Source organism: Trametes versicolor, assembly GCF_000271585.1.
Source record: "Trametes versicolor FP-101664 SS1 unplaced genomic scaffold TRAVEscaffold_17, whole genome shotgun sequence".
Classification (NCBI taxonomy): Eukaryota; Fungi; Basidiomycota; class Agaricomycetes; order Polyporales; family Polyporaceae; genus Trametes; species Trametes versicolor.
Window position 1 is genome coordinate 196,690 of NW_007360337.1, and position 24,839 is coordinate 221,528.

Here is a 24,839-nt window from a genome sequence, read left to right on the forward strand (position 1 = left end):
CCCGTTCGGTGTTGGGGTTCTGTGACTGGTCCATGGTTGCTTTATTGGGCGATATCGGGCGGTTTAAGGTTAGAGTTCAGTAGTGACGTGGGACACGTCGAGCCCCAAATCGGGCGAATATCACGGTGAGAGTAAAAAAGTGTAAAACTCACGTATAGGGGGGCGCAATCTGTAGCCCCTTTCCCGCAAGTACTCTGGTCCGGGCTCTATTGAGGCTCGGCGTACTCGTAGGATAGTGGGGCAGGTAGAAAGGCTGCCCGCACTAGGCGCGCGGGTTCCGAATACCCGCACGCCGCACGCGTCTATCTAATACATCATTATCTTATCTCTGCCCAGCGCGTACGGCGCTGGGCTCGTGGATGTACGATGCCCGTAACGACCCGATCCTGGGTCGTTACACTAAAGGTGCGTTGAGTCGGTCTCGAAAGCCTTTCGGCTTTGATATTCGCAACCTATGAGTGCCGTGCAACCAAGTCACTCACCCACGACTCTCTGGGGCATCAGTCCATCTGTTTACTCGGACGAGATGTTGGATAATTGCGCAGCAGATAGGGAAAATGTCAAGTTACGAGTCGCCATTGAGTCACACGGCCAGGGAGCTACCGCAGCACAGACGGTATCCCCCCCGATGAGGAGAAGGAAGACATCTCGTGTGCCTCATGTACCATAGCGCTGGTTCATAAAGGTGCGCACTCGGCACGCTTGCTCCTTTTCATAACCCCCCACTCACCCTCCTCTGGTAAACATGGCTACCAACAACATCCAACAGCTTTGCCCTGACCAGCTCTTCACGGGGTCATGTACCACTTCCCAGTGTCCTCTCCGCCACGATGCTCGGTTCTGTGAACTCTGCGTCGTTGTTTGCTGTCCGGCCTACATGTACTCGTCCCACGTGAGTGGCAAGTATCATCGTGCAAAGGTGGCCAAGGGTAGCGACATCACCATCCTCTGCCCAATATGCAACACGCGCCTCGCCGGAGAGGCAACTTGGCTTCAGCACATAAACAGCACCGATCACTGCTCCAAAGCTCAAGCTACCGGGAAATCAGCCTCGGTCTACCCTCGCGATCCTTCGACCCCCAGCGCGAACTTCTGCCTTATCTGCAAGAGGAGCGTCCCAATGTCCGTTTGGACTACACATCTTCGTGGCGTCGTACATCAGCGGCTTCAGCAGAACGCACAGTATCGGTCGCAGTACGAACAAGCGGAACTAGGCCAGCACGGCGTTGCCATATCGAATGGGGATGGTGGCCTGGATCTGGGTGTCGTGAGCGTGGAGGACGCGAAGAAAGGATTGCAGCGCCAGCTGACCATCACCCTCGACGCTTCAGCACCTGCCGTGTCTATCACTGGCGTCGCGATCTTCCCAAGTGTCGTCAACAAAGCAACATCGTGTGTCTTCCCGTCCACAGCTTTACTAATTCTCTTCGCCTCATACATGACTAGGTTCTCTGCATCAACCTCCAAGCTTGGGAAAACGCTCGTGGCCGGGACCTCAAAGAACGTTCACGTCATATTTCGTCAAGAGCATCGTGGTAGATTTCAAGATCGACTCGAGGTCACATTCAAGATCCTCTCTACCGAACGGACTTTCCTTATTTCCCGCAGCTTGCGCGCCGTGGTTGGGAATGCAGCAGATCACGAGCTTCTTCGGCCTGCTGCGCCATATGTCCGCCGCGGGCGTGCTCCTTGGAAGCATGGTGAGGTCGTAGGAGAAGGGGACCGTCCGCCAGCGCTGGATGCTGTCCAGTGGGCGAAACCATTGCCACCATCCCTCATCCCGTCGAATCTGGCCGACATTCTGAGCGATGGCAACATACGCGATGTGCTCAATCAAGTGCGAGCCAGGTTTCTACCGGAATTTCGCAACGCGACGCATGGTCAATGGTTCCGCGTACTGTTGTGGGTAGAAGAAAGTCGTATGGTGTACGTTGCTTCCCACATATATGCTTTTGAAACATAGCTGAACCCCTCACTTTAGGGAAGATCTTCACACATACGATATTGAGGGGGCCCAATTCACGAAGGAGGGACGCCTGTACACGTAAGGATCCTGTTGCACCACTACAGCTTATATTTCTCACATTGGCCAAGACTCCCTGTCCCCGGACTGTCTGAGAAACGGCCAAGCGTCGTTAAAGGTAGGTCATATCGACGCCTGTGATGCCGTTAGACACTCAAATTCCACTAGGCGACGCGATCTTAGCACAAATCGGCGGCCAAGGTCATACACACAAAGGTTACGTTCATCACGTACGCCGAGATGATATCTGCGTCAGCTTCAACGCATCCTTCAAGGCCGGGGCGCGGTACACCGTGCGCTTCCTATACAACCGTACGCCCATTCGACGTCAGCACCAAGCACTCCTCGCGTCGTCAGCAGCCTCTCAGCGGCTGCTCTTCCCGATCCCGGGGTTTGAGGGCCTCGCACAAGCTATCACCCCCGCGCAATACCCCTTGACGCTCTACAATACGCAGATTGCCACCAACGCGGCACAGCTGCAAGCCGTGAAGTCGATCCTACAGCTCAGAACTGGCGCTGCGCCGTTCATCGTGTTCGGACCGTGAGCTGAGTTGCTTTTTTGTATGAGTTACTGTGTCTAATGAGCTACGTAGACCCGGCACTGGGAAGACGGTCACCATCGTCGAAGCGATACGTCAGATTCTGCGCCGTCAGCCGGATGCGCGGATCCTTGCCTGTGCCCCGAGCAATAGCGCCGCGGACCTACTGTCTCAGCGACTTAGCTCGCTCAATCCCTCTCAGCTGTTCCGGTGCAACGCTGTGCACAGGGATCTTCTCGGACTCCCCGAAGACCTTGTTCCGTATACCTTCCGCAGAAACGACCTCTTCACCCTGCCACCCATCGCCGTCCTGCGGACCTACAAGGTGATCGTGACGACATGCGGCAACGCATCCTTCGCGTACAACATTGGCATGCCCGAGGGCCATTTCACCCATATCTTCATCGATGAAGCAGGGCAAGGGTCTGAGCCAGAGGTGCTCACCGCCATCAAGACGGTCGCCACGGTCGGGACTCATGTCGTTCTTTCCGGAGATCCGAAGCAGCTGGGGCCGGTGATACGCTCTAGCGTCGCTCGAGAGCTAGGACTGGGAAAGAGCTACTTGGAGCGCCTGATGGAGATGCCCGTTTACGACTCCCAGACTGGGCGGGGCCGCTCGTGCGTATCCTGTTTCGGTGAAGCTCAGCCGAGTGCTGATATTCGTGACTCTGGCAGCTTCGTGAAGCTGTTGAACAACTTCAGGTCCCACCAGGCGATCCTTGACTACCCCAATGCGCAGTTCTACAACAACGAGCTCCAAGTGTGCGGCGCCACGACGACCATCAACGCACTGCTCGGTTCGCCTGTGCTCGTGAGCCCCCGTTGGCCGGTGGTGTTCCACTACATCTCGGGCGAGAACGAGCGCGAGTCCACCTCGCCATCGTACTTCAACATCGACGAAGCCACGGAAGTACTCGACTATATCAAGAGACTGCTGAAGGACCGCCAGCACCCTGTCCGTGAGTAGCTTACATTATATGTCTCTCTTGACAGGCCCATTAATCGCAGCCCCACTCATAGGCGCAGAGGATATCGGCATCATCACCCCGTACTATGCTCAAGTGCGGAGGATTCGTCTCCTCCTAAGTAATGAGTGTATTGAAGGCGCCAAAGTGGGGAGCGTCGAGGAGTTCCAAGGACAGGTCAGTCTTTCATGTCGCGTCGGCCGACTATAAAATTCTTAGGGACGCATCTCTACTACAGGAGCGCAAGGTGATTATCGTCTCGACCGTGCGAAGCACGCGCGATTTGCTCTCCTACGACGCCAAGTTCACGCTTGGTTTCGTGTCGAACCCGCGTCGATTCAACGGTGAGCCTCAGTATTCGTCCTCGTATGCCTACATCGGCTCAACCGATGTGATCCCCTCTAGTGGCCATCACGCGTGCGCAGGCTCTTCTCGTCGTCATCGGCGACGCCTCCGTCCTGTCGATCGATCCGCTCTGGCGAGCGTTCATGAACTACGTCCACCTGCACAACGGCTGGCGCGGCGACGCGCCGACCTGGGACACCAGCGCCCCGGTCCAGATGGACGGGAACTACGCTGCGGAGATCCGTGACGCTGCCGCGGCGGATGTGGAGGCCTTCATGGCGCGGCTCGGCCTCGACGACGACGATGTTGAGGGGGATGCGAACATGGAGCGTCCTTTCCAGGAAACGGAGTGAGCTGCTGGCTCGTCTCTCGGAACGGCTGCGTTGTGTATCTGTATCTAGTACTATCTTGGACCGATCTTGTACCTACACCTATGGCTTGTATCAAGGACTGTTTTCTTGCTGTATTTTGACCATACGTGTCTCCAAACCATGCGGCAAGGCGAATATCAGATATCATAACCAGCCGAAAGCCTCATTCCCATCCTCGAAGACCCGCTCAATGAATCGTCTATGGCGATGCACAGAATTGGGCGTGCTGGTTAACACATGACCAGCAAAGTAGTATACCGTCGTGGGGCACCTGCATGCTCGAGGGAATAATACTGCCACGGTCCTATTCCTCGACGTCCGACCGCTGGTATACAAATAGCACGAGTATATGATAGCAATACCTTCATAGTCCGATTATAACAATAGGAAAGCACGGTCCATATATCCTCACCGCCCCTCAGATCCTAGGCGAATGCCGCGGGGAGCCGCTATGGCTGCGCGACCCGTGCCGCCGCCCCGAGCGCAGGTGCGTGCGCTCGTCCGCCTCGAGCTCGTCGTCCTCCGCGCCCTCGTGCAGCGTGTTCAGCCCGACGCCATGGCGCGCAGCCCCATCGGCATCACCGTACTCGTACTCGTCCTCTCCGAACGCGCTGAAGAGCGTCTGCGTCTGGTTGCGGTAGAGCGAGCTGCGCCGCCCGTGCACGGGCGAGAAGGGCACGCCATGGTGCGAGCCGCCGATGGGCGTGCCGGCCGCGCCGTTCCAGCCGTCGATGGACATGCGGCCCGAGATGCTCAGGCGCGGGTTCATGAGCCCGGCGGTGAGCGCGGTGTGGTGCGGGAGCGGCTCGGCGCCGGGGTCGGGCTTGCGCGAGATCTCGAGGAGGTGCACGCCGAGGAAGGTCGTGATGAAGCCGGCGAGGAGCGAGATCGAGTTCGCGGGGTCGGTGGTGTTGAAGCCCTGGAAGAGGATGACGGAGGCGACGATGGTTGCTGTGGAGAAGCCGACGTAGTACATCGGGTTGACCCTGGGCAAGCGTGTCAGAGTTTGTCAATGCGTCTGTATCGGCGGGACGTACACGTTCGTGGAGAATGTGTCGAGGGCTTTGTTAAAGTAGTTCATCTGGACCAGGATGCACCCGACGACGGTGACACCGAACACGTACGTGCTCGGGTGGGAGAACTGGTTGTGTCCGGCCAGAGTGAGTTTGACCGCGACTCCGAAGCCTTTGATGGCCATAACAGATATCGATCCGACGAGGGAGCAGATGGAGATGTATACGGCCGGGTTGGTCCGCCCGTATTTGGGCACAACGGCGTATATCATGACCAGGCTGAACACGAGGACCGTGAAGCAGTACATCATGAAACCTAGACAGCATTGTAGGGCCAAGGTTTTTGGAGGAAAGCATGATGAGAACGTACCTGGTTGACGGGCATAATTCAGTATTTCATCTACTGTCTGCACATCCTTGTCCGGAGGAGCGTGCAACACTATTATGAGGGAACCTAATAGACATAGCGCGCAGCCGACACGTCCAAGATGGCCGAGCTCTTCGTCAAGGAGGAATGAGGCGAGGATGGCGCTACCCAGTGGATAATGAGGCTGCAGTGCAAATCATAGAGAGCTGTAGCGTACCCAATGATCACACTGAGTGCACCGAGAGGCGTAACAAGTATTGCAGGGGCAAAAGTATATGCCGCAAAGTTCGCAACTTTGCGGGACCTTTAGACCAGAGGATACAGACATAGGTGACATGAAAACGTACTTTCACCAATGATTACTGCTCGAGCACCTCAGCGGCCCGCTAGCACTAGAAAGACGGTGCGAACTCACGCGTTGACATTCCTGCCCACCATAGTGGATTCTTGAAGTAAGCGTAGTTCTCGGATGCCGATGCATATGCCGAGTCGCCTGATTGATTAAGACCCTGTGGCGACAGCTAAGAAAGCCGACAGGTGCGAAGGTTGTGCGGGCCATGCAGACCTTTTTCGTGAGGATGAAGCTCGTACCGATAGCTAATGAGCTAGAGACGGCCAGAGAGAGACCGATATACTTGTCTTCGACCATTGTAGAGATGAGAAACAAGCCGTGGTATAGATGTGAAGCGAGAACGAGCGTGGAAGGGCCGATGTATTGGCCGGATGTATTCTAAGACAGCCAGAGGATGAAGACAAGCCCAGTCAGAGCCCCAGCAGACGCGTCAAACTGTCGTAGAAGATGCAAGAGACGACGCCGAGGTCGCTGCGGACGACGAGCGCAAGGAAGAGGTGAGGGATGCGGGGCAAGAGGAGGCGTGGCACGCTGCTCTCGCGCGCCCGTCGCGCATATTGGAATTTGTCCCGCGGCTGCTCGCGAGCGTCGTCCCCGTCCCGGTCATCCGGCCACCGCTCTCCCGCTCTCCGCGCGTATGCTCACAGTCAGGGCTGCCCTCCGCGCCCTCTCTCCTGCCTTCCCTCATCTGCGGACGGTCTCGTTCGCATTCTACGGGTCATCTAGCACTGCGCGATACCGACGATTCTGTGGCACCATGTCTGCGCTTGCAACGGTCGACACCACGCAGCGGCTCCAGGCTCTCCGGAAGCTCATGGCGAAGCCCGAGTACAATGTTCAAGCTGTCGTGATTCCAACGGAAGATCAGCGCGAGTAGCTTTGGTCATTCTCTTACCCAGAAAGGTGTGCGATCGTGGTTGACGGCCCTTTAGACTTCAGCGAGTACATCGCGCAGTGCGATGAGAGACGCGCCTTCATCTCCGGCTTCACTGGATCTGCTGGTGGATATCATCTGTGCCCTCTTTGCTTGTCGCTGGGTTTACATCAGTCTCCACTTTGCCAGGATGCGCTATCGTGACACCGGAGGACGCATATCTGTTCACCGATGGACGGTACTTCCTACAGGCGTCGAAGCAGCTGGACAAGTATGTACTGTACTGTAACGTCGTAAACGACGAATTGAATAACCTTTGCATGATCAAATAGGAACTGGACCCTTATGAAGCAAGGTCTGCCAGGTACCTGTCCTCGTCGTGTGCTGCTCAAATACTTGACTGAGCTGTCTCGAAGATGTCCCAACCTGGCAAGACTTCTTGTCCAAGGTAAGAGTCAGCGACGCATCGTATGCGGACCTGACTCACAGCTGCACGTAGAACCTTGGAACGCACAATCGTATTGGCGTCGACCCCACGCTCATCGCTGCTTGTGAGACCATTCTATACGCGTCTTAGACTTGAGTCATCTTACGAGCCTCTGATCTGCATAGCCGACGCAGAGGGTATACAGAAGGCTCTTGAGCCTGAGCAGTCCGAACTCGTGTCCATTCAAGAGAACCTTGTAGACTTGGTATGGGCCGACCGCCCGCCACGACCTGCGAACAAGGTCTTCCCGCTCGACGTGAAATACTCCGGTACGTCATATTCCAAACATACCCTGTTACATCCCGCCAACACGTGGCCACGAAAGGCCAATCCCACCAGGACAAGCTCAAGCTGGTCCGTGAAGAACTCAAGAAGAAAGAAGCCAAAGCGATCGTAGTCAACATGCTTGACGAAGTCGCGTGGCTGTTTAACCTGCGCGGATCTGATATTGACTTCAACCCCGGTCAGTCGCCCTGTTATTGTTCGCTGACGAGCCGGGCATAAGTTGACTTCAGACCTGCAGTGTTCTTCGCGTACGCGCTCATCGACCAGGAGAAAGCGAGACTATTCGTGAATAGGACCCAGCTCGACACCAGCGTCAACGACCACCTCGGGCCTGAGGTCGAAGTGCACCCATATGACACATTCTTCCCGGCTCTCACACACCTGGGCTCAGAGTTGCAAGCAAGCAAGAACTCTGGCGTGAGTTTGAACTAAACCGTGCTCATATGTCTACCTTTCTCATACAGTTCTCCCTGAAATCAGAAAGTGCTTGTCAGTGACAAAGCCAGTCTCGCAGTAGCCGAAGCGATTGGAAAGGTGTGTGCTCTTCTCCGTATCTACTTCTATGGGCCTCGGCTGACTTTGCCTGCTTGTGAACTTTATGAAGGACTACATCACTGTCCTGCGGTCTCCTGTTACCGACCTCAAGGCGATCAAGAACGAGGTCGAGATCGAAGGTATCTTGCTTGCTGCATTGTATGAAGTACGAATGATGACAAGCGTCTGTATGATGCAGGCTTCAGGCAGTCGCACATTCGCGATGGCGCCGCTCTCGTACGCTACTTCGCGTGGCTGGAGGAGCAGCTGGATGCGGGCAAGGAGCTCTCCGAGAGCCAGGTTGCAGACCAGCTCGAGAAGTACCGGTCGTGAGTTTGGATTTTCGAATCGGCAGAACGTGTTCTCATCCTTGTGCAGAGAGCAGGGTCTGTTCAAGGGTCTCTCGTTCCCAACGATCTCGGCGACAGGACCTAATGGCGGTATGTCGCGTTGCCATCGAGTGGATAGCTACGGTGAAGCTGAGCCGGCCGGCTGATACAGCTATCATTCACTATGACCCGGATCCGAACGACTGCGCCATTGTGAAGAAGGACCAGGTACTGTGCTCATAAAGGTTGAGGCTGCATCTGTCTAACCGTCTTCTGCAGATATATTTGTGCGACTCTGGCGGTAAGACCCACTTTTGACCGTCCGTCTGCAATCTGTACTGAATGATGCCATAGCACAATTTCTGGACGGAACTACGGACGTGACGCGCACCTTCGTAAGCACTTTCCGCCCGCTTAGCTATGTTCGTGCGCTTATGTAGAATCATGCAGCACTTCGGCACGCCTAATGCGGAGGAGAAGCGTGCGTTTACGCGCGTTCTGCAGGGGCATATCGCAATCGACACTGCTGTCTTCCCTAACGGAACCACTGGTACGTTCATATACAGTGTTATCCCTGTCTGTGCTGATGCGCGTCGTAGGATATCTGCTGTAGGAATTATCTGCGTGTAAATCCTATTCGGAGGCTGACATTTCGACAGAGATCCATTCGCCCGTCGGCCTCTATGGGAAGATGGGCTTGGTAAGTTACTGGCGTACATAGCTCCTGACGCGTACTGATGTGTCTTGCAGACTACCGGTGAGCGATGTAAGGCATGCGCACGAACGGCGCCCGTCTAACGCCATATCAGCCATGGTACAGGCCACGGTGTAGGTTCGTGAGGTAGCATCCTTACGGGCGTAGTGCTACTTACTTAGCTTCGATGCGCCCACAGGACATTTCTTGAACGTGCACGAAGGGCCTCATGGGATTGGTGTGCGCATTGGTGAGTCGTACTATTTTCGCGGGGTTCAACATAACTTAAAGCTGAAACTTTCCAGCGTACAACAGCACTGCGCTCAAGCCTGGCATGACTGTCTCCAACGGTCAGTCCGACATGCATCCTTATTCAAACTAGCTTGTATGCTCGTATATTGACGATTTCACCCGTAGAACCTGGATATTACAAGGACGGCGAGTACGGGATCCGGATCGAGAACATCGTCATCGTCCGCGAGGCACAGACCCCGAACAACTTTGGCGACAAGGGCTACCTCCGCTTCGAGCACGTCACCATGGTCTGCTACACCCCTTGTACCCTGCGGCATATTCGGAATGCTGACGTTCATATGCGCACAGTGCCCTATGGGCAAGAACTTGATAGACGTGCCACTGCTCAGCGTAAAGGAGCGCGAGTGGCTGGACGCGTACCATGCGGAGATCGAGAAGAAGGTCGCGCCGTTGGTCGAGAAGGACGAGCGGGCGTTGCGGTGGCTGAAGCGCGAATGCTCTCCGTTGTAGCTGTAGGAGCTGGACATGCACAAGTTGTAACAGAATTCACACATTAAGGGGTGCATCCGCACCTACTACCCATGACCCAATGTAGTGTACTGCGATGTCTGTCTGCTGAAATTCCTTACATGGCCAGTTCGACTCAGCGCAACTGGACCCTTAGTTTAGACGCCCGGAGGCCAAATTCTGGCCAACGAGCGCTTGTTTGCGCGACCGGTACACTTCGTGCGACGACGGCGAGCACTTTACGTTCCACTTCTCTCTCTCTCTGCGCGTTGGCCTCTGCTTTCGACAACCTGCCTCTATAGCCATGCTTGCAAGCATACGGCATTCGGCGGCTAGGGTGTCGCTCCGTCGCACCGTCAACATTCGTACGTTGGCCAGCAGTGCAGCCCCGGACGCAGCGAGGGAGGCCGGCCCCGACGCCAGCGAGGACCCCATTTTCTCCGCTCTCGACACAACAGGGCCTCAGGCAGTCGCGAGCAGCTCCCATCTCACTCCTATATCACAACCACCCATTTCCACCGCGAACATCCGCGTCCCGCCAGCCGAGGACCCACTCTTGCACCTCTTCACGTCCTTGGTCATGAAGGATGGCCGGCGGCACGAGGCTCTGCGCGCGACCTCCCAAATGCTGCTGCACCTGCACGCGTTCACGCAGCAGGAGCCGCTACCGCTTCTGCGCGAGGCGGTCACGCGCGCGGCGCCGCTCCTGCGCTGCCAACAGTTCAAGCGTGCGGCGAAGCAGTTCGTGTTTCCGACGCCGTTGAACGAGCGCCAGCGCGCGCACAAGGCCCTGCAGTGGATCCTCGAGGCGAGCAAGAAGAAGGGCGGGAAGAACATGCCGGAGCGCGTGGCACGGGAGATCATCGGGGTGCTGAACGGGAAGAGCGTGGCTCTGGACCAAAAGGAGATGGTGCACAAGCTGGCTGTGTTGCATAGGTGCGTGGGCGACTCGTCTCTTCCTACAAAGTCTAGGAATGGCTATCTGACCGGCTATTGGTTCACAGAGGGAATGTCTTGCGGCCACCGAGAGTTTGATTCACTCCAAGCCTGCGTCAATATCTGTACCCCTTTTCTATAATGCGACCCCTGGTGAACCTATCACTCGTTTCTACTGCAAATTACTAGCATACAACCTGGCTACAACACAGGTCACAAATATACAAAGCCGCAGGTAATCGACCTTCACGCGTCAGGTATCTTGACTTTGCCGGGTGCACAGGCGAACTGGTACTTGTCGTCGGTGTATGGGCGATATCTTCCCTGCAGGAACGGCTCTTGGCTGCGAAGAAGGTGAGTACATGTCCCACAAATCAGGCTAGCGAACAAGACATACGCGGAGGATATATTGATGTATCCGCGGAGGTGCGTAAACGTGTCGAAGCTCGCCTGGCCGACCCACATTCCGTCTGTACGTCTCGTCAGTTTCAACGTGTTTAGATGAATTGACAGTATACTTACATCCAGACTCTCCCTGGCCGCCGAAGGGCATCTCGTTTACTGCACGTATGGTCTAGTATCATGTAAGACGTGTGGACCAGCAACACGTACCTGCAAGCTGCATGACCACGTCGTTTTGGACCAACTGTCCGCTTTGTGTCCGTTGGAGGACTGCAATGCATGTTAGGTATGGCGCATATACTTCGGTATGTCAAGTTTACTCACACTTCTGCTTGATTTCTTCCTTATCCGTGAACAGGTAAATCACCAGTGGAGTGGGCCTAGACCAGGAACATCAACATTGGGTTAGTGTGCGATTCGACAGCAGGCTTACTTGGAATTTATCACGCGGATGGCGTGGTCCACGGCGTCCACGGCAATAATCGGAAGAATGGGACCAAAGATCTCCCTGCGCACATGTGCCACAACGGACGCAAACAATAGTGAGTCCGCTGACACTTCGAAGACACATTATCACTCACTCTTCCATCAAGACGTCGTCTTCGGGGACGTCTGTCAGCACCGTCGGGGTAATGCCCTTCTGTCCGTGCGTCTCCCCACCAAACGCGATCTTCCCCTTTGTGCGCTTCAACATATCGACGAGCCTTGCATGATGGCTTGCGTTGATGATGTTGCTCAACGGGGCGTTCCCCGTCAACGGGTGGTCGCCCTCCGGCCAGAACTCCGCATGCGCGCTCTTCAGCGCCTCCACAAACGCGCCTACGCGCCCGCGCGACACCACCGCATAGTCCGGCGACACGCACAGCTGGCCCGCGTTCTGGATCTTCCCGTGCAAGATGCGGCGCGCGGCGAGCGTGAGGTCCGCGTCGTCCGCAATCACCGCGGGCGACTTGCCGCCCAGCTCGAGCGTGACGGGCGTGAGGTGCGCGGCCGCCGCTGCTGCGACGACGCGCCCGACGCGGCTGCTGCCCGTGTACAGGATGTGCGCCCAGCGCAGGCCGAGCACGTGCGTCGTCTCGGGCACGCTGCCCTTTACCACGGCGTACGCGGTGGGGTCGAGGTAGCGCGGGAGGAGGGTGGCGAGGAGCTGGGAGAAGACGGGGACGAGTTCGGACGGCTTGAGCACGGTGGGGCAGCCGGCGGCGATTGCACCGATGAGAGGATTCAGGGTGAGCACAAGGGGATAGTTCCAGGGTCTGGGTGACGGCAGTCAGTATGGGGATCTCGGTGGAATCAGGACGTGAGCTGTTTCGCTTCGCAAATGGGCGTTTCGCTAATCGGTTCGCAGGAGTTAGGATGGGCGTACGCACGACGCGAGCGTTCTCAGTGTATGGATTGGCCTAATGGAATCGCGGGGATCTGAGGAAGACCAACCGTGGTACTGTGCTCAGGCTTCAGGTAACTCAACATCGCGCCGTGCTAAAGCACCAGGCGTTACACAGCGTCGGAAACTGTTGCCAGATGTCCAATTCTCAAGACGCGCAAGGTCATCCGGATGCCTCACGCAGCCGTGGCGCGGTTGTACAGTTGAGCCGTTCCTACCTTTCGTGCGACAAATTTACGACAGGCGAAGCGCAGACAGTTGCACTCTCCGCGCGCCACCGGGGCTATATCAGGATTAGGACAACACCTTCAGACTCATCAAAATGGTCATGGCATGCCCTCCCGCGGTCAGAAGGTACGCGTGCCTATGACCTCAAACGGCTTCGCTCCCTCGGTATGCCGAGATTCTGCATTCGATCGCAGAGGCTCACACCCTGTAGCGTCCGAAGAGGGCACTACAGGGTTTGATCCCCCGAGCGGAAAGAGACGCGCCAGAATTGGCGTGTACGGCACGGGGAACTCACGAGATGATGAGGGCGACACCCTTCGGTTCCTTGTGGAGCGTCGCGCCCCAGTCCGCGCGCCAGGCTGCCGTGGTTGGACACGGTTTGGGCGCGGCCCATGTCTCGAGGCTGTCGGCCGCGGTGAGGGCGTTGGTGAGACAGTGCACGACTTCGGAGAGACTGGACTCCAGGCGCGGCTTGCCGATGTCGGCGAGGAGGGCGTCTTCGAAGGCGACGTGGTTGTCCTGGAGCATGCGCGCGAGCTGCAGCAGCTGTTTGCGGCGGTACGCGAGGGGGCGCGTCACCCCCGAGTAGAACGTCCGCGTGAGGCGGGCATGGATCTAAGCGTGCGGGATGGGTCAGGGACGTCGATGTCGTCACCGGACACGGCGCACCTCGTCGATCTCGGCCGGAGTGTTGTAGGTGTGATCAGAGTTGGTCTGAGACATCGTGAGCTGCGGTGTGGTGGGGGGAAGGATAGGTACAAGCTCGCGCAGCTTATAACCGGCGGTGGCAGGACGGGGAGCGTACGGCGTGCTCGGCGTGCTCCGTCCGGAGATCGTCTGTCGTTTGTCCGAGGGTTCCATGCTACGTTCGGATGATCAGGGTAAACCGTTTGCCCTGCGCGATCGTTCAACGGAACTGCCAAGTAGAACGTTTTCCCCTTGTGTCAGCGTCCCCAGCGCCTCCCGATGTTCGATTGCAAAGTGGCCGTGGCTGTGCCTTAAATGGGCTGCCGCCGCCACTGGCTGCTGCTCCAGCGACGCTCATTCGTCCCCCATCTGCCCTAGTAACTTCCGCAGACGTAGCGACTGCGTCCATTGCATCCGTGAGCTCACGTCTCGCCTCCCCAGGCGCCGCAGACGTAGAGTTGGCAGATGTGTGTTAGGGGCGGCTCACATGCGCACGCGCGTGCCGTCACTGCTGTAGGGGATTGAGGGTGCTTTCCGAGCTAAGCGGAGCAACGGCCGCCTTGGTGATCTCATCGAGCGAAATCAACGATCACCTTGTGATCATACGGATTTTCTGACGTGTTGTTTACCTCCTTCAGGCCCCTGGCATTCCTTCAAGATCGTCCCCGATTCCAAGGACGTTTCGGATGGCGTTGCTTTCAAACGTTGCACGTACGAATGGTTGCGGCAACGGGAGACGTCGACTCGAAGGGACAGTCAGCTAGAGGGAATCTAGGAGATAGCAGCTGCGCATCATATGTCCTTCTTGTCCTCTAGCACCTCGGCCTCTCCGATAGTGACCGTTATTGGCGAGCCGCCCACCACAACGCCTTCCTCTGTCTTCCATCCCACTTCCTGCGCGGCTCGCAAGAACAACGGAAACATTCGCGACACGTTCTCCAGGGCGTAGCGGATAGCGACAAGGCACTCGTTAAATCCGTGCGCGTGCGACTCCCGATCGCAAATGTTAGCAATCTCGTGGGCGTGCGCCCACGCCTTCAGGTGATCGTGGGGGCCGTGTCCGTCCTTGAGCACGACTGCGATTTGGGGCGGATTGGAGGCGGGCCACAGGATGTACTTTTCGTGGGCGAAGACCTCGAGGAGCGTTGCGATTTGCTCGTCGCTAAAAGGCTCGCGTCCGCTCAGGGACAGGAACGAGACGCCTAGGGCGCAGTGCGCGTACGTTCCTCGAGCATGCTGGGAGATCGGTATGCGTGCCGAATCGGTGAAGATGCGTTCCTGGCGCGCGACGTGAAGATAATCTGGGACCACAGTCACCACTGGCGTTGCGGTCGCGTTGCCCTCATCTATAGGACGACCTTTCGTGAGGAATGATTCGCCGCCTGGGAGCGGAATGTGCGCTCACCGTCGAAAGAGCGGCGGAACTCGCACCAGGCGATACCGGCGCGTTGTCTGTTGAAGGCGCGCATGGCGATAACGCGCACGGCGATGAAGTTGGCGGCGAGGTGGCAGAAGATGAGGCCGAACAGGACGACGTAGGTTGCCTGCGCGGTGTGTACGTATCTGAGAACAACACTTCCGGACTGTTACGTATGATCAGTTCTGGAATTCATATTTATGTCGTCGGGGACATACCAGCATGCCCAGTAATGCGAGCACGGTCTCCTTGCTACCATCCTTGGCACTGAGGTCCCCGACATCGCCCGGGCGCTCGCCGGCGGTGGCGAAGTGCACAGTGAGAGCCGCCTTCGAGCCGCCCGCCACGGCGCCGCAAAGCGCACGGAATGCACCGCTCATGCAGAGTGCGACGACGCGTAGTGATGAGTTCGATGCCGGGACGACGAATGGATAGCTGAGGGAGAAGGAGAAGTGCGCAAGGTGTGGAGAGAGGGTGTCGGTAACCATCGCTGCGTCGTTGAGGATGTCGGCGAGAAGGCGGTATGTCTTGGCTTCGGGGTAAAGCGAGGTTCCCAGGTAGTACCCGGAGACAATGGCTGAGTAGAGACATGATGAGCATGAGTAATCATTCGTGGGACGTGGTCAAAAGTTTCGCGTACTGGTTAACCTGCTGAACACGTCCTGGAGGATTGTCAGGAATATAGCATCCGTGGCGGATGCTGAAGCGTTTCCCACGCCGTGTCCTTCAATGCCAGCGCATAAGCGAGACATTTGATAGCGCGAGGACCTATGCGCACCTTGCAAGACCGCTCTTGATGCGAATAGGCCCGCGAGCGAGCTGCAGAATGCTTGCACTGCGTTCCATATCTGGTACCTGACGCATTGGGGTCTCATCGCAGTGCCAGCGCGTCATGGTTGGAGACATACTGGAGATAATCTGCATTGCGAGAGTTTGAGTGAGGATGCAATTGAAATATGATGTAGCTAGATACGAACCTGACGAGACGGTGAAGGGGTATCCCTCGGGAAGAAACACATCATTGAGCAGTCGGCGCCAGTGACGGCCCGCATTTGTCTGTGAAATTAGGTATGGTGAGCTCTGATGCAGCACCATGACTCATTATAACTAGGACCTTTGCGACAGGTTTTCTGGGAGGTAAACTGGTGGTGTGTTTGTGCCCTGTGTGAGTGCTGTAAGTCGCAATTACTTGACCAGAACCATCCTTTTCGCGAACGGTAAAGCCTTCAGCCATGATAATCCAAGTGGAGTAGATGATGAGAATGAGCTGTTGTTAGAGGTATAATCCCTAGGTCGATCTATATGTCTATGTGTCCGTCCTAAGGCGACGCGTCCTACGCAGTGACGGTAGAGAGGAAGAGGCTTGCAGGCGCTAACCGCTAACCGGCAGTAAGATTCGAATCTCGATCGTGTCCGTGAAGCGCTCTAGGCTAAATGCCACTAAACGGCGCCTGCAACCCTCTTTCTCTACGACTGCATACATCCTCGTATAAAATCCCGTTCCATTTCCCTTCACGGAGACGTATCCCGCATAATATGTGCATTGTGGAAGCTAAACGCTATGGACGCCCCTGAAAGCATTCCGTATTCGCCAGCAGCCCGCCAAGTCTATGGCCCGACACCAGCCTACTCCTGTGCCGTCGCGCGTACGGTTAATGAAGCCGCTTCTGTAGACCTAGGCCGGATGTCGCACTTGAACGGCACCGGGTGACTGACATGGTGCGTCAGCATCGGCCTGCACGACTACAGTACGCTGACATACCTGATGAACCCCCTGAAATCTACCTCTGGCAGAATGTCGTCGCCTTGATCATCCTTTGCTTTTGATATGTCGAAGACGTAGAGCATCGTCGCGATCCCGATGAATATCGAGTTCATCGCAAAGAACATCCCGGGGCAGATTCTGTACAATGGATTGCTCAGCTGTAGGCGCAGTTGTGTTCTGCAGGTGGGCCCCGAGACGTACCGCCTCCCGAAACCGAAGCCGATTATTGATGGGTCTTCGTGTCGTTCCAGCTCCTTGAGCGTGCCATCCACATTGAGATACCGCTCTGGGCGAAACTCGGTCGGCTCTGGGAACACCGCCGGGTCTTGCAGCATCGACCTGACGTCGTGTTCACCGATTCCATTCAACGGAATGACACGGACGACGTACCAGATGTTCGCCCAAACGACAGTCCCCTTAGGAATAACGCAACCACGGTACACGTCATCTTGTGTTAACCGGTGTGCGAGCCCGAGCGGAACGGCGGGGTTCCAGCGGAGGACTTCGAGCACGATGGCTTGAATGTACGGCAGCCGTGCGCGGTCGGCGAACGTTGGTAGGCGGGCCCAGGATGGGCCGAGGACGGTATCGAGCTCGCGCTGGGCCCGTGCTTGGACTTCGGGCCGAAGCAGCATTGCAAGGATGAACGCGGTCATCGAGGAGGGCGTCTGTTGCGAATGGCAGATCACCATGTGTTAGAGGGTAGGAAGGAGTGAGAGGAATAATGCCTACAGTGTCCGCACCGCCTGCGCAGCGATAAACCAAAGAGAGTTACCATTGGTTTGGCAGCTCTTCGGAGTCCTTGACGCACTTACCTGAGTACAACGAAGCTGCTGCTGCTTTGATTAACTCCTCGTCCGCAGGAGTGGGCGTTCGCTTCTCCTCCAGATAACTCAAGGTAAAGGATGGTCGCGCCTTTCCCGCTTCCTATACATGGAAGATCTTAGGTGCCCGATTTACTCTCCACACACGCATATACTGACCATCTGCTCCTTCACGAACCCAAACGGCAGGTCATACATCTCGTCGAGCTCCCTTCGCATCCTGCGCGCGACGGCCTTGAACCCCCCGCGTGGCATCAGCCACTCAGGGACGTATCGCAGCACCGGAAAGTTGTCGACGAGGAACGCCCCAGGCTCGGAGGCCTTCGCAAAGCCCTGCATGGCGATCTCGACGACCTCAACGAGCGGGTCCTGGCCCTGGTCTAGGGCGGCTTCATATCCATACGCCAGGCGAAGGATCAGTGCGCCGGTAGACCTGATGATTCGGAGACTCAGTTTCGACACAGACCAGACTATGGGGCGAGTTGCGTACTCTCGTGGGTGGCGGTAGAAGTTCTCGGGGTCGTGCAGGAAGCGCAGCATTAGGCGGTGCGTCTCCTCTTCTTGCATCGTGAGGATGGTCGCGTCTTGGCACGCGCGTGGTCCGATGAACTGCTGGAACAGGCGCCGGAACTCGCGGAAGCGCGGATTGTCGGGGCCGTGTGCGTATCCCAGCCCCCGATTCCACCCCACCCTATTCACCGTGCAGTCAATGTGTTGGCAAAGCATGCGACATAGGGTCTGTGGGATGGGACTCACAGCTCGCCTGCCATGACCGCGTCCGGCCGATCTGAATAGATCGCACCTGGTACAGGAGGTTCGTTTTTGAGTGATGCGTACCCGTATGCTGGCGCGCCGTACCTTTGGTGTCAAGGAGATCGCTTGCGGCGCGGAATGAGCCTAGGATGAGGGTTGGTTGACCCATTACAGTCGTGCTAACAACATCGCCTAATGCGTATCAGCTGGAAGCCCGATTTTGTAGCTCAATACACCCCTCGTTGAACCTTTAAGCTTCAGCACGTAGGCGTCGGAACGCGACATCGTTCATGCGCCCGACTACCTTCCGGAAAAGACGGAATACACACCGTAGCGTGAGGTCCACTCATGGAATTTCAGCCACTGCTTATCATCTGGGATGTGGTACGCGACGCCGACAAACGGCAACCCCGCGGGGCCAGGCGGGGACGCGGACCTGTAACGGCGCGACAGTCTCCAGGCTATCCACAGGAAGGCAAGGCACAAGACGGCATCGGCGGCAGCGCGCATTTCGAATGCGTCGAGGAATTTCATCGCGTTGGTCCAACGTTCAACGTTCAGGGGTGCTGCCGAGCACGGCAGGTGTGCGCATCAAGGTCCTGGTCAGTTAGTGCGTAAGAGTAAGTAGATCGCCAGGGACGCTGTCGAAGATGATACGAGCTACTAATTAACCGGCCCTTTGAGTTTTCGGATGCTCGCTCTTCGACGGCATGCCGAGACACGGCACGGGTGAGCTCGCGAGAGCTGCAGAAGGCCACGGAGGTTATCAGCCTGGGACCCGCCCTCGAAATACTCGCCGACGCATGTGTTGCCCACTCAGAGCGCGATCATGTGATCACGACTGCTTCCATCAATTCTCGAGCGCCCCATGATTGCACCGCGCCATGACGTTACGAAACGCCAGCTGTCCAGGCCGATAAAAGTCTAAGCAGGATGGTAGGTACGCCGGTGCAATTAGGCACTAAATACTGATACTGATGCTTAAGCTTTATGCCACATGTACACTCATATGGTTAACCCTTTTTACGCGGATTAACAGTAACGGTACCTGACGACTGCTAGGGCCGCATCTTTCGCTGGTTCTCCATAGAACTTCCGCCCTCATTTCGGCCAGTTTAATAGGACGCTCTGAGGTCATCTGCATCACTTTCTCCTTTACGCCATACCCCGACTCCGCCTTCCGTATATAAAGCAACCCTGGGTCTACTGCGGCCTCTAAGGGACTTGCTGTACTCTCTTTAATCACCATGCCGGGCGCGCTGCACTCGCTCCTGCTCACCCTCGTCGCTGCTCTCGATGTTGCTCTCGCACTCTCTTTATCTCCGCGCAACACGACCGTGCAGTCGACCCAGCAGCTTCTCTCCGCCTACCAGCTACTGAACTTCACCGTCGGCGGCAGACTCGCCTCTGCAGTGCCGCTCGAGAAGCCCTGTTTCTCCTCTTACGAAGGCAAGCCCGTGGCAGCCAATTCTGCCGCGTGCGCGGCCGTCCAGGCCAACTACACCGATCCCACATTCAGGGTCACGCAGTTTGGCGCGTACATGCTCGTAATCCCCGCTCTCCCACGTCCGCCACCTGCTTAGGCACTGATTCATTCACACCCTATCGGGCAGCCCCAATGGGAGACCTGTCAAGCGCAGGCGTCGAACGGGTGCTTGCTGGATTCTAATGACCCGACCAATCCTTTGGCGTTCCAGGGCGCGGATTGTCGGTTGGGCAATATTCCCCCTCATTATGTAGGGTTTCCTGCTTTCGCTGGGCGCCTGCCTTGTATATTAACGTCATCCCTTAGATTAAGGTCAAATCTGCTTCGGACGTCCAGGCCGCGCTCGCGTTCTCGAGGTCTACAGGTATACGTCTGTCGGTGAAGAACAAGGGTCACGACTACAAGGGCAGGTCCAGCGGCAAGGACACGCTCTCGCTGTGGGTACGTAGCTTTCCCTGATCTCTACGCAATATATACTGATGGGTTAGCCGACTTTACTAGACGACCGGCTTGAACTCGGTGAGCATGTCCATCTATTTGGCGCTAGCCGCAGGCAAGAGGGCGCGCGTTGCGACCGCAGCTGCGACAACTCTCGTGGGTTTCCACCAACCTTACTGACGCTACGACGAATAGATCTCCCATAACGCGAAATTCAAGCCCACAGGTTGCCAGGCGACTTACGACGCGATCACGGTTGGCGTACGTCCCCGCAGTGTTCGGGGCGCATGGGGACGGTGCTGATATTCGACTATTGCAGCCGGGTGTGCTGACGCAGGATGTCTACGAGTTCGCGGACAGTGTGAACCGGACAGTTATTGGCGGCTACCACCAGACGATAGGCTTCGGCGGGGGCTACTTTTTGGTGTGTAGCAAACTCATCGAGCGCGATGCACGAAACCTGTCTGAACAGCTATAGGGCGGCGGACACAGTATCCTCAGCCCCGTGTACGGCCTTGCCGTCGACCGTGTTGTAAGTCCACAGGCGTTCGCTTTCTATCCCGTTTGGCGCTAAATTGAGGTTCGCTCTCGCAACGAAGGTGCAAGTCAAAGTGGTCACACCCGACGGTGTCCTCCGTACCGCGAACGCGTGCCAGAACAGCGACCTGTTCTTCGCGCTCCGCGGCGGCGGAGGCAGCACGTTCGGCGTCGTCATCGAGTCCTCGCACCGCACTGAGCCGCGCATCACTATTCAAGCGTGAGTGACAGCATGCATCTCAAGCGTTGTGGTCGGAAAGCTGACCTCGAAAACGCGCGGAACAGATCGGTGCTCAGGTTCACGCCGAGCGCATCGGACGACCTCGCAGAGTGGTACTCGCTCATGGTCAACCAGTCGCACGGCTGGGCGCAGGCCGGGTGGGGCGGGCACATCGTCGTATGTTTCCTGCGTTGCGTGCACTGCCTCCTCATCGCTAACGAAACGCGCGCAGGGCCCAACCCTGGTCCACGTGAACCCGCTACTGAACCATACAGCCGCACAGGCGTCCATGAAGCCTGCAGTGGACTTCGTGACCGCGCGCAACGGCTCCGTCGTCGTCGAGGAGCTGCCGTCCTGGCTCGCGTTCTTCAACAAGTACGTGACCATGGCGCAGGCGGTGCGTCTATTCCCATTCGCATATTCCTGCGCGGGACACTGACCCCAGGCGGCGTATTCCTAGGCGGTGGGTCCGGAGCTCGAGCTGGGCACGCGGCTGATCCCGACGAGCGTGTTCACGAGCGAGGCGGGCCGCGCGGCGCTCATCGCGCTCATCAAGGAGAACCTGCCCATCGCGAGCCCGTACATCGTCGCGGGGACGCCGTTCAACTTCAAGGCGGAGACGAACGCGACGAGCGTTACGCCCGCCTGGCGCAACTCGGTCTGGCATGTGCGTTCTCCCTGTGCTTTTTTGTTTCGTGGTGTGGAATGGGAATGCTGATGAGGGGGCGTAAACGGTAGCTGTCGATCAAGGCACAGTTTGAGTACAACACGACGCTGGCGGAGCGCAAGACACTGTACAACGGCCTTGAGACGCGCCTGCAGAAGTTCCGTGACCTCACGCCCGGGAGCGGCGCGTACTTCGTGAGTGTCGCCGCCGCGCTGCTCGTGCGCAGGGGATGAGAACACGCTGCTGACGATGCGGATGCGCCTGGCAGAACGAGGGCGACGTGTATGAGCCCGACCACGAGACGTCGTACTGGGGCGCGAACTACCCGAAGCTCCTCGCGGTTAAGCGTAAATAGTAAGCAGCATTCCGAAGCGACGTGTTATATGCGTGTATGGCTTACATGCGCTTTGTGCACAGCGATCCGGAGGGTCTTTTGGACTGCTGGCAGTGTGGTGAGTTCTCTTGGTTATTTGGTGGGTGTCATTTGCTGGTGCTAACAAACATGGACAGTGGGCTGGAAGGGCGCATCCGACCCTTTGTACCAGTGCTACGTCAGTTTGTGATCGCCTGGAAGTGCAAGCCGAGCAGGGAACGCGCTACCATAATACATACCATAATGCAGGGCTCTAAGAGTACGCATGGGTGACAGCGCAGTAACAACTCATCGTGGAGAGTGTCATGCAAGTACTAATGTTCGTCGATATGTACGCGCTGCCAGTGGGCCTAGTAATGCGCATCGTGTTGCAGCTGCGCGTATATGCTGGTGCGGCACGTCGGGTCCCGGGCATAGCAGTTGGGCATAGCAGGTACGTGCGAAGCCAAGCTGGTGGAAGCTCGTATCGTGCGTAAGTGCTCTGTATTCCGATCGGAGGATACATAATTGCTGTTAGGCAGGCGAAGTCGAAGCTCCAGTCGGCGTTGCTGGCAACTTGAAGGTAAACCGTGCACCGGTTCTCACATGGTCCTCACCACGCTACTGTGGTCGCCCAGCCATGCCCCCAGTGAGTTCCGTCAAGCAAAGCCGCGAACTCTACTGGGAGTCTCATGTAGCAGGCCACAGGTGATCGACGTCGTGGTTGGTACCAACCCTGGTTTAGGCGCTTGTGTTTCCTCAAAGTTCCACAACTTGACGGCAACGGGCTTAGCGCTCAGAAGCGTTCTCTTGACCCACTCGCTCTTCCGTTTCCTACTTTTGCGTGTGCAGCTCAGCAGCACTACCTCGCTCATCCTACAAGGCGTGTGGACGAGTCCGAGCCGTCTTGCCTCCGATCCGAGCCGATGGACGCGCCTTCGTTCCACATTTGGTTGGTGAACGATCGACTGTCATGCTAAGGTCAGTGCGACACCACGCTGTACTCGGCATCGCTCTTACTAACAGTCAGAAGCACGCCCACAAGAACCTCTCCATGTATTCTCCGAGCGGGAATTGCCTCAAAGCCATATGACGTGCCGTGCCACGAAAACACATCGTAGAGTGCTATCTCCGCTTGGGCGATTTTGACGATGTGAAGACGCCTTCACATTATGGTGTATCGATCGGTGCGCAGTGGAAAGATCGACGGTGCCAGTGCCTTCTGTGGCCTTGACATGAGGTGTATAAAAGGGACGTCGAGCGACGTACGGGCAGACTCAGCAATACCGCCCACACCGACTCTTCTCGCAACCCACCCAGATCAGTCTACATGTCTCTCCCCACCCGCAAGATCGGCAACACCGATGTCTCCGCCATCGGCTTTGGCGCGATGAGCATCGCCGCATACTATGCCACCACCATTGGGGAGGAGGAACGCTTCAAGGTGCGCGGTTATTCGCGGAGGGTTTGTTACGTCGTTGGTACTTATTAAGCATTGTCACGCACAGCTCTTCGATGCCGCGTACGAGAGCGGTTGCACCAACTGGGACACGGCGGATGCATACGGCGACAGCGAAATCTCCATCGGCAAATGGTACGAGGACCATGCGAGCTTTCTATCGCAGACTGCGGCTAACACAAATAACAAGGTTCAAGAAGACGGGAAAGCGGAATGAGATCTTCCTGGCGACCAAGTTCGGCATCGTGCCCGACGAACGTCTTGTCTGCGGCGACCCGGAGTACGTCCCGAAGGCGCTTGCCAAGTCCCTCGAACGGCTTGGGGTGGACTATGTCGACCTCTGGTATCTCCATCGGTATGCCCCTTTTCACCTCCATATACTCGCATGCTAACGCGAACGTTTCTAGCGCGGACCAGACCGTTCCTATCGAGCTGACCGTACGTGCTATGGCCGAGCAAGTCAAGTAAGAATACCCGTGTATCCCGTCCTGTCCCTGCCTTACCTGTAACCTGTCAATAGGGCTGGCAAGGTCAAGTACCTCGGTCTCTCCGAAATCTCCTCAGCCACCCTGCGCCGTGCACACGCCGTGCATCCCATCGCCGCCATCCAAGTCGAGTACTCCCCCTTCACGCTCGACATCGAGTACGAGAAGATTTCCCTCCTGAAGACCGCGCGCGAGCTCGGCGTTGCTGTCGTCGCATACTCGCCCCTCGGGCGAGGCCTGCTCACCGGCCAGATCGTAAGTGATGCTCCCGCATCGATTGATCGACGAGGATAATGTGCTCACCAAGCTTCGCTCTCGTAGCGGTCCCCGGCTGATTTGAAAGAGGGCGATTGGCGACTGGCGACGCCCCGCTTCTCGGCGGAGAACTTCCCCAAGGTCCTCCAGGTCGTCGACAGCGTCCAGGCGATCGCGAAGAAGTACAACGCGACGGCCGGCCAGGTCACCCTCGCGTGGCTGCTCGCCCAGGGCGACGACATCATCCCGATCCCGGGCACCAGCCGCATCCCCGTACGTCGCCTGCCCCACTTTTTCCTCCGCGTGTATGCAAACCACAACTCACTGTGACTGCCTGCATGTAGAATCTGCTCGAGAACGTCGCCGCGGCGAAGGTGAAGCTCGCGAAAGAGGACATCGACGAGATCCGCAGGCTCGCGGTGGCGGCTGACAACACGCTTGGCGAGAGGTACATGGCGCAGGCTTCAGCGCTGTGCTTCGCGGACACGCCTCCGCTGCCGTCCGCGTAAACACGGAGGATATGGAACATACGAGAGGTGTACACTTTGGAGGTTCATCTGTAATACAAGTCATTTCCTACTCTCAGACTTTCGTTCCGCGCCTG

The 24,839-nt window shown here is 57.1% G+C and overlaps 9 protein-coding genes across 9 annotated transcripts; 5 read left to right on the top strand and 4 right to left on the bottom strand.

Annotated features, from left to right (window-relative positions):
- The first annotated feature begins 569 nt into the window (after positions 1–569).
- Positions 570–4,395, top strand: TRAVEDRAFT_157210 (P-loop containing nucleoside triphosphate hydrolase protein). The gene is made up of 11 exons (XM_008047316.1): positions 570–685; positions 770–1,392; positions 1,447–1,926; positions 1,982–2,044; positions 2,095–2,141; positions 2,192–2,564; positions 2,617–3,180; positions 3,238–3,521; positions 3,583–3,704; positions 3,766–3,871; positions 3,933–4,395. Exons 2-11 carry the CDS (start codon positions 878–880, stop codon positions 4,223–4,225), a joined length of 2,847 nt encoding a protein of 948 aa, XP_008045507.1. The 5' UTR covers positions 570–685; positions 770–877; the 3' UTR covers positions 4,226–4,395.
- A 131-nt stretch (positions 4,396–4,526) lies between these two features.
- TRAVEDRAFT_176224 (DUF803-domain-containing protein) lies at positions 4,527–6,473 on the bottom strand. Its single transcript, XM_008047317.1, has 7 exons — positions 6,189–6,473; positions 6,039–6,132; positions 5,971–5,985; positions 5,841–5,916; positions 5,627–5,787; positions 5,281–5,572; positions 4,527–5,229 (listed from the first exon to the last, which is right to left on the bottom strand). The coding sequence occupies exons 1-7, from the start codon at positions 6,270–6,272 to the stop codon at positions 4,662–4,664; spliced, it is 1,290 nt and encodes a 429-aa protein (XP_008045508.1). The 5' UTR covers positions 6,273–6,473; the 3' UTR covers positions 4,527–4,661.
- Positions 6,474–6,614: 141 nt separating this feature from the next.
- On the top strand, positions 6,615–10,019 carry TRAVEDRAFT_176228 (Creatinase/aminopeptidase). Its single transcript, XM_008047318.1, has 25 exons — positions 6,615–6,844; positions 6,908–6,976; positions 7,039–7,120; positions 7,182–7,213; positions 7,266–7,297; positions 7,349–7,400; positions 7,462–7,605; positions 7,662–7,799; positions 7,860–8,038; positions 8,102–8,155; positions 8,226–8,295; positions 8,355–8,484; positions 8,534–8,595; positions 8,657–8,712; positions 8,764–8,785; positions 8,839–8,879; positions 8,935–9,034; positions 9,084–9,093; positions 9,144–9,184; positions 9,235–9,241; positions 9,294–9,316; positions 9,378–9,428; positions 9,484–9,528; positions 9,596–9,720; positions 9,782–10,019. Exons 1-25 carry the CDS (start codon positions 6,733–6,735, stop codon positions 9,941–9,943), a joined length of 1,839 nt encoding a protein of 612 aa, XP_008045509.1. The 5' UTR covers positions 6,615–6,732; the 3' UTR covers positions 9,944–10,019.
- A 140-nt stretch (positions 10,020–10,159) lies between these two features.
- TRAVEDRAFT_157217 (ribosomal protein S7) lies at positions 10,160–11,049 on the top strand. Its single transcript, XM_008047319.1, has 2 exons — positions 10,160–10,876; positions 10,945–11,049. The coding sequence occupies exons 1-2, from the start codon at positions 10,245–10,247 to the stop codon at positions 10,973–10,975; spliced, it is 663 nt and encodes a 220-aa protein (XP_008045510.1). The 5' UTR covers positions 10,160–10,244; the 3' UTR covers positions 10,976–11,049.
- A 73-nt stretch (positions 11,050–11,122) lies between these two features.
- TRAVEDRAFT_41006 (aldehyde dehydrogenase) lies at positions 11,123–13,613 on the bottom strand (the record flags this gene model as incomplete). Its single annotated transcript, XM_008047254.1, has 9 exons — positions 11,123–11,219; positions 11,274–11,326; positions 11,388–11,437; positions 11,489–11,548; positions 11,603–11,658; positions 11,712–11,786; positions 11,860–12,534; positions 13,186–13,505; positions 13,560–13,613. The coding sequence occupies 9 exons, from the start codon at positions 13,611–13,613 to the stop codon at positions 11,123–11,125; spliced, it is 1,440 nt and encodes a 479-aa protein (XP_008045445.1).
- A 756-nt stretch (positions 13,614–14,369) lies between these two features.
- Positions 14,370–16,089, bottom strand: TRAVEDRAFT_136998 (DUF647-domain-containing protein; the record flags this gene model as incomplete). Its single annotated transcript, XM_008047320.1, has 6 exons — positions 14,370–14,896; positions 14,983–15,160; positions 15,213–15,571; positions 15,635–15,718; positions 15,773–15,864; positions 15,977–16,089. 6 exons carry the CDS (start codon positions 16,087–16,089, stop codon positions 14,370–14,372), a joined length of 1,353 nt encoding a protein of 450 aa, XP_008045511.1.
- A 531-nt stretch (positions 16,090–16,620) lies between these two features.
- TRAVEDRAFT_137139 (cytochrome P450) lies at positions 16,621–18,846 on the bottom strand (the record flags this gene model as incomplete). The annotated part of the gene is made up of 10 exons (XM_008047321.1): positions 16,621–16,705; positions 16,757–16,897; positions 16,961–17,098; positions 17,150–17,427; positions 17,567–17,686; positions 17,743–18,031; positions 18,074–18,274; positions 18,340–18,385; positions 18,442–18,528; positions 18,666–18,846. 10 exons carry the CDS (start codon positions 18,844–18,846, stop codon positions 16,621–16,623), a joined length of 1,566 nt encoding a protein of 521 aa, XP_008045512.1.
- Positions 18,847–19,534: 688 nt separating this feature from the next.
- On the top strand, positions 19,535–22,417 carry TRAVEDRAFT_157221 (FAD-binding domain-containing protein). The gene is made up of 15 exons (XM_008047322.1): positions 19,535–19,883; positions 19,950–20,072; positions 20,129–20,263; positions 20,324–20,341; positions 20,456–20,521; positions 20,580–20,684; positions 20,739–20,792; positions 20,860–21,017; positions 21,083–21,194; positions 21,250–21,414; positions 21,478–21,684; positions 21,756–21,878; positions 21,953–22,038; positions 22,102–22,136; positions 22,195–22,417. Exons 1-15 carry the CDS (start codon positions 19,584–19,586, stop codon positions 22,245–22,247), a joined length of 1,740 nt encoding a protein of 579 aa, XP_008045513.1. The 5' UTR covers positions 19,535–19,583; the 3' UTR covers positions 22,248–22,417.
- A 441-nt stretch (positions 22,418–22,858) lies between these two features.
- Positions 22,859–24,812, top strand: TRAVEDRAFT_75673 (Aldo/keto reductase). Its single transcript, XM_008047323.1, has 8 exons — positions 22,859–23,017; positions 23,070–23,480; positions 23,545–23,630; positions 23,686–23,850; positions 23,903–23,959; positions 24,016–24,235; positions 24,302–24,508; positions 24,580–24,812. Exons 2-8 carry the CDS (start codon positions 23,367–23,369, stop codon positions 24,742–24,744), a joined length of 1,014 nt encoding a protein of 337 aa, XP_008045514.1. The 5' UTR covers positions 22,859–23,017; positions 23,070–23,366; the 3' UTR covers positions 24,745–24,812.
- The last annotated feature ends 27 nt before the right edge of the window (positions 24,813–24,839 follow it).